This window comes from Apodemus sylvaticus, chromosome 6, assembly GCF_947179515.1.
Source record: "Apodemus sylvaticus chromosome 6, mApoSyl1.1, whole genome shotgun sequence".
NCBI classification, from domain to species: Eukaryota; Metazoa; Chordata; class Mammalia; order Rodentia; family Muridae; genus Apodemus; species Apodemus sylvaticus.
The window spans coordinates 36,258,062-36,270,171 of record NC_067477.1 but is presented as its reverse complement, the minus strand read 5'-3'; the positions used below and the strand labels follow the sequence as shown (position 1 = coordinate 36,270,171).

Genomic DNA, 12,110 nt, shown 5'->3' with positions numbered 1-12,110 from the left:
GCTTAGATTTTTGGCAATGATTGTTCCATCTGATTAAAATCTAACAAAACATTCTCACGGAGAAGCCAGTGAGGATCTCAGAAGAAATAAATCCCTGAAGGTCGTTCCAAGAGAGGAAACGGAGGTCAAGCAAGGCTAGGCTGGGAAATCAATTCCTCCAACTCACAGGCCGGTGTCATTGGGCATGAAAATGCTTGGTCTTACTCAGTAAGAGGGAGGCTGAAACCTTGAGCTGAGTGTCACTTGCTGGGCACTTCAGCAATGTTTGTCATTAAGCTTTAGGGACAGCCCTTCCAATGTTTTTTAAACTGTGGTGATCCGCATTCCATTTTCTGTGGGTCCCAGTGACCAACGTCAAGAACTGGCCAGAGATGCTGACTTAGGGATCTTGTGTGGAATGAATCAATGGAGACTAGGCCTGACTACCTCCTGGGCTGGGAATCCGTGGGCTCTCTCCTTCTGCAGGCCTAGGAGGTTGGCTAGCAACCACCACGTGCTGGAAAGCCACTGCAGTAACATATGGTGTTACAAAGGCTGGCAGAGCACCTAGGACTGGAGTTATTTTCTTCAAGCTATCTGTCTTGCTGATTAGAGGAGTCATTGCTACCCACTTTGTGGGATTGTTCAGATTAAGTAAGAATCCCAGTAATAGACCTTCTTTTCTATTTCTTTTGAAAAGGAGTCTCATCATGTTGCCCAAACTGGAGTCCAGTTCCTAGGCATAAATAATCCACTGGCTTCATCCTTCTGAAGCAAGCTGGGATTGTGGCCCCCGTCATCATGCTTGGCTAGGTTTATATTTTCAAAAGTGAATAGTACTTGAGTATTGGATACTTTAATCTGGCCTCTATATACACTATGTTTTCAAAGACAGAGTTTCATGTAACCTAGCCCCACCTTCCAAATTCCCTATATAGCTGAGGATGATATCGAACTAAAAATTTCCTGCCTCTAACCTCCCGAGTGTTGGAATTACAGGTATGCATCACCGTGTGTGACTGCTTTCAATAAACCTCTTGAAGGTAGAAATCACATACGCTGCTTCTTGGAGAGTCATTATACATTTTGTAAACTATTATAATTGTACTCATCCGTCAAATGGAAATAGCACCACACATCTATCCTTGAACAGTAACTCTGAAGACCTTTGTTCATTGTGCATGTGAGGGCTCAGAATAATCACGGAGGGCAGTGCTTCCACTCACAAATGCATTTATTTAATCCGAGTTACAAATGTAGGCAGTCCCCAGGGCTAAGCTCTCCTGAGCAACAGATCTTGCTATCCGGAGATCTGTCTTGTTTTCTGAAGTCAAGCAAAGTTGGTGCAGGAAAGATTTGGTTTCAACTGGAAGATGACACACAGGACCTAGGAACTGTGAGGCGGACTCTTTAAACACTGGGATGGAAGGGCGGAGTCGTTGTTAGGGACGCGGCGGAGACGCCGGTTTCCAGGAAGTGACATCAGCAGCCGCGGTGATGGACGATTTACTGGACCTGGGCGAGGAGAGACGTCGCAGCTCGGCTACCTCCGTGAGGAGCGATGCTGGGGGCTGGGGTCCGGTTCGGCGGGTGGGACAAATGGTCCAGCTCTCTGAGAAGCCGGGAGTCTGGACAAACCCGGGCCCAACCGCCCGAGTGCGAATCCCCCTTCAGCGGAGGGTGTGCCCCCGCCCCGACCACGCCCGCTCCCGCCCCGCGGTTTTCTCCCGGGAAGTCTAGTCCCGGAAGTTCTGAAAGGCTGGGAAGAGAGCTGGATGGAGATGTCCTTTCTTCATGCTCTCTGTAATTCTCTGCTCCCCCAGGATTGGAGATCAATACTCCAGTTTGTGTGTGTGTGTGTGGTGTGGCGAGGGGAGGGAATAACTCGATAACAGAACTGTTGATGAGCCAGATTTTGTGTGTGTGTGTGTGTGGTGTGTGGTGTGTGTGGTGTGTAGCGAGGGGAGGGAATAACTCGATAACAGAACTGTTGATGAGCCAGAATACATCATCATCGACTTCCATCTCGTAGACTGTTGCTGTGCGGGTGAAATGGGGTAATTCGTGGAAAGCATTTGCCTCAGTTCCTGACCTTCGCTGTTGTTTCTCCCAGCCTCTGACCAGCGTTCAGCCAGTGGATAATAGAACTTGATCAAAGACCTACATTTAGTGTTTTCTTACCATCACAGTCCCTACTAGGTCTCGATAACCTTTAAAATTGGTGGAGATCACTGAACGATTGGGCCACCTGGCCAATCCTTAGTTTCTGGTGTAAAATCTCAGGTGTTTTGAAGGGCCTTGGTGCCATCTTATTTCCTTAAAGGAATAACAGAGGCACCTGTTGGAGGGAGGTAAAGGGGTCAGAAGCTAGTTGTTTGAGAATGGAGCAGGGCTTTTAAAAAGCTAAGGGCATTAGGCCACCAGATCTTTCTGACACACAAACGTTTTTTTTTTGGGGGGGGGACCCCGAATGTGACTGTAGTGACTTTTTTTTTATTCTTTCCGCAGATGTGTAGTGAGTCCTACTGTGTATCAGGCACTGTTCTAGGCACTGGAGAGATAGCTAGTACAGAACAGGCCATCACTGGTCTCTGCCCTAGTCGAAGGAAAAAGGACAATAAAAAAAGACTACCCTTAAAATACATGATCTCAGATTTTCTGTGTTGTCATTTTAATGTTGTTGTCTTCAGATGGTCTCAAACTTTAACGGCTGTTAGAGAAGTCACTTGTCAACAGCATTTACACAGAGGATCATTAATATTTGTCTAGGGTAACTACTGTAGGAACAGATACTTGGACAAACAAAAGAGGATACCTTTCTCTCTCTCTTTCTTTCTTTCTTTCTTTCTTTCTTTCTTTCTTTCTTTCTTTCTTGATTTCTTGATTTCTTGATTTCTTTATCTATGTATCTGAGGACACTGTAGCTGTCTTCAGACACACCAGAAGAGGGCATTGGATTCCATTACAGATGGTTGTGAGCCACCATGTAGTTGCTGGGAATTGGACTCAGGACCTCTGGAAGAGCAGTCAGTGCTCTTAACCACTGAGCCATCTCTCCAGCCCCAGAGGATCCCTTTCTAGGGAAGGAAATGAGCTGCATTATCAGAAAGATTGTTCCCATTACCCTTGAAACTTGAAAAGATTGGCGTTGTAACTTGAAAAGTTGATGACTGCAATGGGATGCCCAGATTCCGCTTTAGTGGTTTTTGTTTGTTTAATTGTTTGTTTGTTTGAATGCGGGGCTCCTCAAAACATTGTCTCCTTTCTTAGAAGACTCAACATCGATTTTCAGTGGGGTGTTATGGGACGTGGGAAAAACACAGGACTTTAATTAGAACAAAGACTTTGCTACTTAATCACTTTCCTAGGCCTTGGTTTCCTTTTTCATAAATCAGCGTTGGCCTCAGTCTTTGTCCACACCATCTGGACTGGAACAGAGCCACAGTAATGAGACCTGAAGATGCTAGGCTGATGCTGGCTTTGCTTTGTTTTGTTTTAAGCAAAATGATCGCACAGACACTCTTCAGTACCCTCTAGTGTGCCTCAGAGTTTTCTTTTGTTCTGGGGAACGTTGGAGACATGGCCCCTTACCCACTTGGGAACACCTGCACATGTCTCATCTGTTGACTCAGAATCCCGGGTGCTTGCTCCTAGTTTCCAGAGGTGCTGTCTCAGCATTCCTGTGGTGGGGCTCCCTCCATGCCTGTTAGATGTGCGTCTCACCGGCAGAGCAAGAGGTGTCTGGATTACTCAGCCGCCACAGAATTGAGGAATTCTCTCTTAAAGCCTGTCTGTTAGCGGTCTCAAGTCCTGCCTAGGAATGTGGGAGCCTTTACCACCTGCTCTGAGCTGTATAGCTTGAGCTCTCTGCCCAGGCTAGCTGCATTTCTGACTGTATGTAATGGACAGAATAGTGACTTTGCTTTTGATCTAACTGTGGCTGTTGAAAATCTCATGATCAATAACCTGTGTGTTTCCTATTCCACCAAATAGAGCTGACTTGGGTATTTTCTCATATATCCATGAGACATATTCATATATACATATCATATATATATATATGATATATATATTCATATAACATATATATGCTACTCAAACCCTGTTCTCTGCCATGCCATAAGACTCCAGTCCTGGCTTACTGTATGTCTTCCCCACGGGGCCTCAAATGACTCTGATCAGCTGTGCTCTCTGTCTCTCAGGGGGCCAAGATGGGGCGCAGAGCTCAGCAGGAGACGACGACGACTACGACGACGACTATGCAGGCTGAGAATTGCTCCAACAGCAAGAATTCCTCATTGGCTCAGACTGGAGAGGTGAGTGCTGCCGAGACAGCAAACAGGAAGTTGTGGACAAATGCTCTGTAACAATAAATGAACCCTTAGCCAGCAGGGCTGTGGTGTTCTCTATTTGTTTGGGATGCCAGCCTTTCCACGTCTTGATTTGGAAGTTCCCTTTGAGGACATCTGTCCTACCGGGACCATCTTCCCTTTGAGACTAACTATACTGGCTTCTGGAGATTTTTTTTTTATCATATTCACAGTGTACAATTTTTATTTTTATTTTTATTTTTATCTTTAAAGGCTATCTCAAGTAGCCCAGGGTGGTGTGGAACTTACTGTGTAGCTGAGGATGACCCTAAATTACTGAATCTCCTGAGTGCTTGCCCTGTTGTTCGCAGGTCCTGGGCTCAGGCTGAGGGCTCTGTGCATGCTAGGCAAACACTCTACCACATGAGTACACCCCAGCTCTGGAGAGCTTTGTGTGCCATCTGAAGCCAGGCACTGGGAAGCTGTCCAGGAAGGTTCCCTGGCGCTGAAAGGTTGGATCACACAGCTGGAGGTTTGCTGTAAGCAGTGACTGACTGTCTCCTCCAGTTCCCGCCAGGAAGGGGCCTGGGCTGCTTCTGCCTTCTGCAAACTTTCCCAAAAGGCCTCAACCTTAGGAGAATGATCCAGCTTCTTTGTGAAGGGTGGGGAATCCATGGACAGTACTCTTCACTGTTGGGTTTGCACAGCCCTCGTCCTTCGTGCAGTCTTTGCCTTTCCAGAGTCTCCCTGACCTTGGTCGGCTGTCTTCCTAGGGCTGCCGCCTCCTGCTTTCGCGGCACCCACCAACCTTAGGGCAGGCCGGGCTATTTGCTGACTGTAGTCTTCCAGGTCTCTCTGCTCCACTAGAAGTGAGTCACCAGACAGTAGGAAACCTGGCTTCTTGACAGCTCGCTCTACAGAGAGCCTGGCAGACCATGCAGGCGGCGCACATAAAACAGACACGCTGAGCTCACGGGTCACATAAGTGGGCATCAGAAATGATGTCACGGCTTTCTTAAGCTCTTCATGTGGCCCTGTCCACATCATCTTTCATTTTCCCTCTTGCTGTTGAAGGGTGAGCCTGAGGAGGGATTATTGAAACCTCAGTGCCAGCACATAAAATCTGGCAGCTAACCCTTCTCTCATCAGCAGGAAGACCCTTGGTCAGGAGGGCATTCACAGGTCACGTGGCCACTGTCAAGGGATAACTGGTACCTCGTTAGAGCTGCCTGATGCTGGGGGATATAGATCAGCAAGGCCAGATCTTCTAAGAAATGCTGACAGCCTATGTGTGCGTGTACAACTATTACTGGCTCTGGTTCTCAGCATTTTTTTCTGAGAGGTCCCCCTGGAAACAGGGTGCACAGCAGGATTCTGGGATGTCACCCTCCCCTTCCTGGGTCAATGGGGTTTGAAGCTTCCTGGACAGCCTCCCATAGGACCAGATACGTGCCAGGTTGTGTGAGACTTTTTTAGCTGTTTCTAAAATTAGATCCAGGACTTGTGCCCATTTACACCCCGTTCTGTGCACACTACTTGACATGTTTATTTCTATCTCTTCATTAGCTTTATTCCGTGGAGATATCCCTAAAAATGAAAGTGTGGTACCTGGGAACTGTCAGGCTGCTGTTACTGTAGAGCTAAGTAGGAATTAGTTTTGAATAAATAGTTATTTTAACGTAAGGCGGTGGAGTTGGGGTGGGGAAGGTGTGGAAGCAGGGAGACCCAGGGCTTGCCACCGGCTCTTCTAATTGCTTGGATCTTAAGTCCGCTAATCTCCGGAATCCTCCATTCTGTCATTTGTCAAACGGCGACCTCAGTACCATTAGATGACTGTGAGGATCAAGTGAGCTCTGCCTTTAAGCACCCTGGTAAACTAAAAGGCACTGTGGCAGCGCCCGTTCGTTCAGCCCGTTAGGGGTGGGCGAGTCTTTGTTCTCTGCCGTTCTGTTGAAGGTATGCAGTGGGGTGGTTAGGCCCCCTGTGGTGGCACACTCTGCCATCCGTGCCTGGGTTTCTTCCACAATGGGCCCTGGGGATTGAACTCACATCCCCAGGTCTGTAGAGTAAACACTTTATCCACAGAGGCTTCGTGCTTGTGCTGTAGTTACATTGTGCTTGATTTATACACTTAAACTTTGGGGAAAAAAAATTGGTTAATACTCATAAAATTGAGAAACCTGATATAAAAACTAGGACTTGGGGTTTCCCTGGGAAATCAGAAGCTCTTCCCAGTGAGACTAGTTGCCTGGCACTTCTGTGTGGCAGGAGTTGGCCAGAGTACTGGGGCCTAGGCCTGTCCAGTTCACTGCCATTTGTCTGCCTGTCTTTCTGTGTGTTGTGCTGGGGACGGAACCCAGGGCTTTGCATGTGTCAGACAAGTGCTTTACCACCGAGCAAGACTGCAGTTCTTTCTTTTCTCCTCTCTCTTCTCTCTCCTCCCTCCCTCCCTCCCTCTCCTCTTTCAATAAAATGATCTCACTAACTTGCCCAGGATGACCTTGAACTTGCCACCCTCTTGCTACCCTGAACAGCTAGAATCACAGGCACATGCTTCTCTTTCCGTGCCTGTGTCCACTGCTGCCACCGCTGCCACCTCCTCCTCTTCTTCCTCCTCCTCCTCTTCCTCTTCTCCTCTTCTTTCGTTTGCCATAGCCCTGGCTGTCTTGGAACTCACTCTGTAGACCAGACTGGTCTGGAACTCAGAGATCTGACTGCTTCTGCCTCCTGAGTGCTGGGATTAAAGGAGTGCGCCACCAAGCCCCAATACTTCTTATTTTTTGTTTGCTGGCTTCTTTGTTTTTGAGACAGTTTTGCTCTGAAGCTCAGGTTGGCCTTTCTGTCTCAGCCTCTCTTGTACTGGCCTTGCAGGCACGTGCCCCTGCGCCTGGCCACACCTCCCTTTAGTGCCCTTATAGACTTTCTTGGTCTGTGGTGCCCATTTCCTCCTGAGTTTCTAACTTGTGTTGTTTGAAGATGATTTTCAGGCATCCCTGTTAGCCTGGATTTGGCTACATGTGACTATGCTCTCCTCTGGCCTGACTTTGGAGGAGTTTGGTGGAGGACTGAGGGGATGTGGTCCCTGGACCATCCCAGTTTCCTGCTGTGCTGTGGGAAGCTTGTGGCTTTAGTTCTCACGGTTTCCAGCTGACTATCATTCAGGGGTCAGATCAGCATTCTAGGCAGGAAGAGTCCAGGGCGTATCCCCTGGATGTCCCCTTTTGATCAGGAAACAGTAGCCAGAGGACTGGGGAGGAGGCGAGTAGCTGCATTGTATTGGTCAGCACACAGTTTTACAACTGTCCTAGCTTTCAAGAGAGCTTTATTTTCACTCCCCCACCCCACCCCCGAGATAGGGTTTTTTGGCTGTCCTGGAAACTCAATCTGTAGACCAGGCTATCCCCAAACTCACAAAGATCTCTCTGCCTCTGATTTCTGAGTGCTGGGAGCAAAAGCGTTCCCTATCTCCTGAGTGCTTCTCATACAGTCAGAATTGGGTCTAATGGCTGCCACTCCAAGTTTTAGGGGAGTTTTTATCCTGGGACATTGGTGTTTCTTGCTGAGAGGGGCCGAATGTCTGTGGAGTAGGCTGTCTTGAGCGGACCTGATGGCACCAGGAGCTGACTCAGCCAGTAAGCTGCTCACCGTGACTAGTGGTTGCTTTACTGTCGTGTGGTAAAACTTGCTGACCAAAGCTGCTTATGGAGGAAGGGTTTATTTGGGGCTGACGGATTCAGAGGCATGGGGCTGGAGCAACAGCTGAGTTCATACTAAAAACAATTTCTTTTGAGATTATAATTACATAATTTCCCCCCTTCCTTTTCTCTCGCCAGACCCTTTCATATATGCCCTGCACCCTCCCCAGAGTCTCACATCCTGAGGAGGCAAAAAAAAAAAAAAAAGGCGGGGGGAGGGAGATGACTTGAATCTTTTGCAGCCTCAAAGCCCCTCTCCGTGACACACACAGCTCCTGACTCTTCCCAAACGTTGCACCAGCTGAGGGCCAGGTATTCAGACATAAGAATCTGTGGTGGCCATTCATTTTCAGAGCATCGCACGTGTGTGAGCACGAGGAGATCTGTGTAGACCTCCTCCCCCACAGGAAGGCCAAGGCTCAGTGGTGGTGTAACCTCGCACTAGGAGGTGGGCACAGGAGGGTCCCTGGGGCTTACCAGTGAGCTCGAGGTTCCGTGAGAGACCCTGTCTCCAAACCTAAGGTAGGAACAGGTCAGGGACTGCAAGTGGTACCAACAGTTTTGGTCTCCACCAACCTACAGAGACAGATACAGACACCGAATACAGACGGGAGATGTTGATACACAGAGACAGATACAGACACCTAATACAGACAGGAGATGTTGATACACAGAGACAGATACAGACACCGAATACAGACCGGAGATGTTGATACACAGAGACAGGAGACAGATACAGACACAGAGATACAGACAGGAGATGTTGATACACAGAGACAGATACAGACACCAAATACAGACGGGAGATATTGATACAAAGTAAATGAATGTTCAAAATTAGAATTTTTAGCTGGGCATTGGTGGTGCACCTGCACGCCTTTATTCTCAGGATTTGGGAGGCAGAGGCAGGCAGATCTCAAAAAGTTCGAAGCCAAGGATGCAGAGAAACCCTGTCTCAAAAAATTAAAAAAAAAAAATTAGAATTTACATAAAATTTTTAAATGGACTGGGATAAGAAAGGCAAGAATTCTGTTTTTGTCTAGCTCCCTTCCCCACATTCCTATCTTAACTCCTTACAGTTGTGTGGGGCTCCAGAAGGCATTGTCCTGTGTCCCAGTGACACATTGACACTGTGTCCCTGTGTGCCTAAGTGAGTTGCCTGGTGAACTCTCCCCCTGGTTGTCTTCTCCCCCCTGCCATTTGGGTCACCATTTAGGGGCTTTCTCCCCAAATGCTAGAACCGAGGCCCATGCCGCCAAGAGAGGATGGAAGGTCTTTTGGTTCACCTGGTCTTTCTTCAGATTTCAGAGAATACACAGCTGCCTGGTCTTCCTTAATTAACAGAAAGTTGAGCTCCTTTGTCATTTTACTGGCATGGAGTCCATTGGGATTGTGCCATATTGTTTGTCTGTCTGTCTGTCTGACTCTGTGTATGATGTATGGACTTGTTGACGTGAGCATCTGTATGCCGGAGGTTGATGCTGATCAGCTGTCTTCCCTGATCACGCTCCATCTTGTTTTGGGACATGGTCTCTCCCTAAACTCTCGCTGGGCCTTGTCAAGCCAGCCAGGCAGCCTGGCCAGTAATCCCCAGGGATCTGAATGTCTCTCCTCACTTCCTCGCCCTGCTGATGTTTACAGATGTGAGCCACACTTTGGTACCTGACTTTCATGCGGGTGCCACGCTGGGGACTGAACATGGGTCCTCAGGCCTGTGTGGCATGCACTTAAGCACGTTACCAAATGTGGGCCTGCTTTTTTAGGGCTGCTGTGAAGATCCAGTCGGGCAATGCAAGCAGAGTAGGCGAGGCAGCATCTAGCAGCGGAACCTCCAAGAAATGGCACCCTGGGAAGGCTCAGGACCATCGTGGGGGGCGGGGAGCGTGGGAGAAAGAGCTGTTCACAAGTCAGACTTGGGTCAGGTGTGTGCTTAGTTCAGTTAGCAAATCCAGTTGTCAGGAATTTAGATTAGGAGGGGGCTTCGCTGGAGGCCCTCTGATCCTATGGCGTGTCTGAGGAAAAGTAGCCGTGGTAGTTGGAAGTGGGTGTCTCTCCCCGACAAGCCGTTCTTCTGATTCAAAGGATTCTTACATAACTCCTTTGAGAAAAGCCCTGGGCCATCCGGTTATGTTATGCTGAGTTTGGGCAAAAGTAGTCTTCAGCAAAAACACTCCAGGGCTGGTTTAGCCACGGATGTGCGTCTCCCATGCTTATGTAAGGTAGCTTTTTTTTTTTTTTTTGTAGATAGAGATCAGAGCCGCTGTGGTAACAGTTGCTACCTGTCTGCTAAGTCTGTGCAGCAACCTGTAAAAGCCTCAAGGTACCTCTTAAAGTAGTTGTCATCACCTCAGGACTGGAGAGGCCTCCTCCAGAGCCTGTAGCCAGCTATGCTGAGCCCCCCTCCTAACCTGCCCTACAGGTGTGTATACAGACCTCCCTGTGGAGAAGGGGCTTTAGGACAGAGCAGAGAGGCCAGGAGTGTATGTGTGTGTGGGGGGGGGGAGGTTGTCCTGGAGCCTTCTGCAGAGCCAGTGAGTCCTCCTTTGGTCCCAGTCACTGGTCTAGCAGTGGGGAGCAGAGTTAGAATCCCAGCTGTTCCTTTTCCCCCCACATGCCCTCCCTGTTTCTCCCGAGGACACAGAGCTCAAAGCTAGCCAGAATCCTGCCCAGGAATCCGAGAAATGCTGCTGGACTCATGTTCCCAAATTAGGCCAATTTCCTCATGCCCAGCCACCTCACGCGGCCAGTGCTCCCGAGGCTCTTTGCATTACGTCCCTTGCCCTCTGCCTGGTTCCTGACTGGTCTGCCAGCAGGGTAGTTATTTTCAGCCCAATGGGGTTATCTACTGACCCTTTTTGGTGACATTTTTCTACTTTCTCACAAAAATAACTCTCATGATTGGTCACATTTTTCAGCCTTTTTCGTAGCCTCTTCTCCAATCGGCTGGGCGGGATGATGGCTCTAATAACGTCGCCAAGCAGGGATGCAGGGAATTTGATGTGGAGCTGTTCACAAGGAATGCGTTCTCCACACTTCATATTTATGTCATGCTTTGGATGCCTGGGTTTCGCTGTCCCTCTGTGTGGGCAGATGCACATCACTGACCCATCCCCGAGCCTGGCTGTCATGTGGGCGGGAGTGTCATGTCAGGGGAAAACTCATGATTCGGGAGCGGCATCTCCATCCCTGCCTCTGCGTTGGTTCAAAGCTTTCTGGCTGCCGTGGGGCGTGGCTCTGTCTTCTTGGCTTCATCCATGTGTCACGATGGAGCCTGGTGCTCCCCAAGCTCCTTACAGTTCTCTTCTCCATCTGTGTTAAGGCAGAAGTACTTACCAGAGGCTTAGTCCGTTATGTCAGAAAACCGTCTGCTGCCGTTATCTGTCTGAAAGGTGGGGATTGTCGTTTTGCCTCTGATCCCAGCTCTGCCATTTGCTATGTGTATCTCTGTGCAAGGTCCTTGATCACACGAAGCCTGCTTCTTGGTCTGCGGAGCAGACATAGTGGTGGACCTTATCTCACAGCGCCCCTGGGTCAGCCGAGAGGACGCAGTGTCTGACACAGGCAGCTGTTACTGTGGACATTTATCTGAGTCATGAGAATGGGATCCTGCTATCAACTTTTCATAAATTTGCAGTTCTAGTCAAGAGCCAGAGGTGTTCATCTTTGACAGAAGTAACTGATCCATAGGGCAGTCTCCCCAAAACAAATAAAGCAAAACAAAACAAAAGAGTGGATGGGAACTCTTTGGAGAGAACCTGTCACTGGAGACCCATTTTGTCTCCTTTGTGAACATGCCTGACCAAACTATTGGTCAGTTATTTTCTAGTGCCTGTCTACTTTCCAAAGAATAATCCTCAGCTGTTGACACATCCTTTAGTAGTTCTGAGAGCATGGGAGGAAAGGAGGAGGGCAGGAGTGACCTTGGTGATGGGGTGGGGGGTTAGGGGTAGGGCCTTGGATAAAAGCTAACATTCATTCATTCATTCACTGATGAAACTGGATTGAAAGCTTTGTGTGCCAGGTCCTTGTATACTTGTATATCCATGGTCTCTGTCTTCCCAAACCTTGGTCTGGGAACCTGCAGAGAGAGACAGAGAGACAGAGAGACAGAAACAGAGACAGAGAG

The 12,110-nt window shown here is 48.6% G+C and overlaps 1 protein-coding gene across 1 annotated transcript in view; it reads left to right on the top strand.

The window, feature by feature from the left end:
- The first annotated feature begins 1,465 nt into the window (after window positions 1-1,465).
- Window positions 1,466-12,110, top strand: part of Ift43 (intraflagellar transport 43) — a 73,073-nt gene continuing 62,428 nt past the window's right edge. The window contains exons 1-2 of the mRNA XM_052185366.1: window positions 1,466-1,530; window positions 4,182-4,295. Of these exons, the coding sequence (XP_052041326.1) occupies window positions 1,477-1,530; window positions 4,182-4,295 (168 nt within the window). The 5' untranslated portion in view covers window positions 1,466-1,476. The remainder of the gene's footprint in view (window positions 1,531-4,181; window positions 4,296-12,110) is intronic.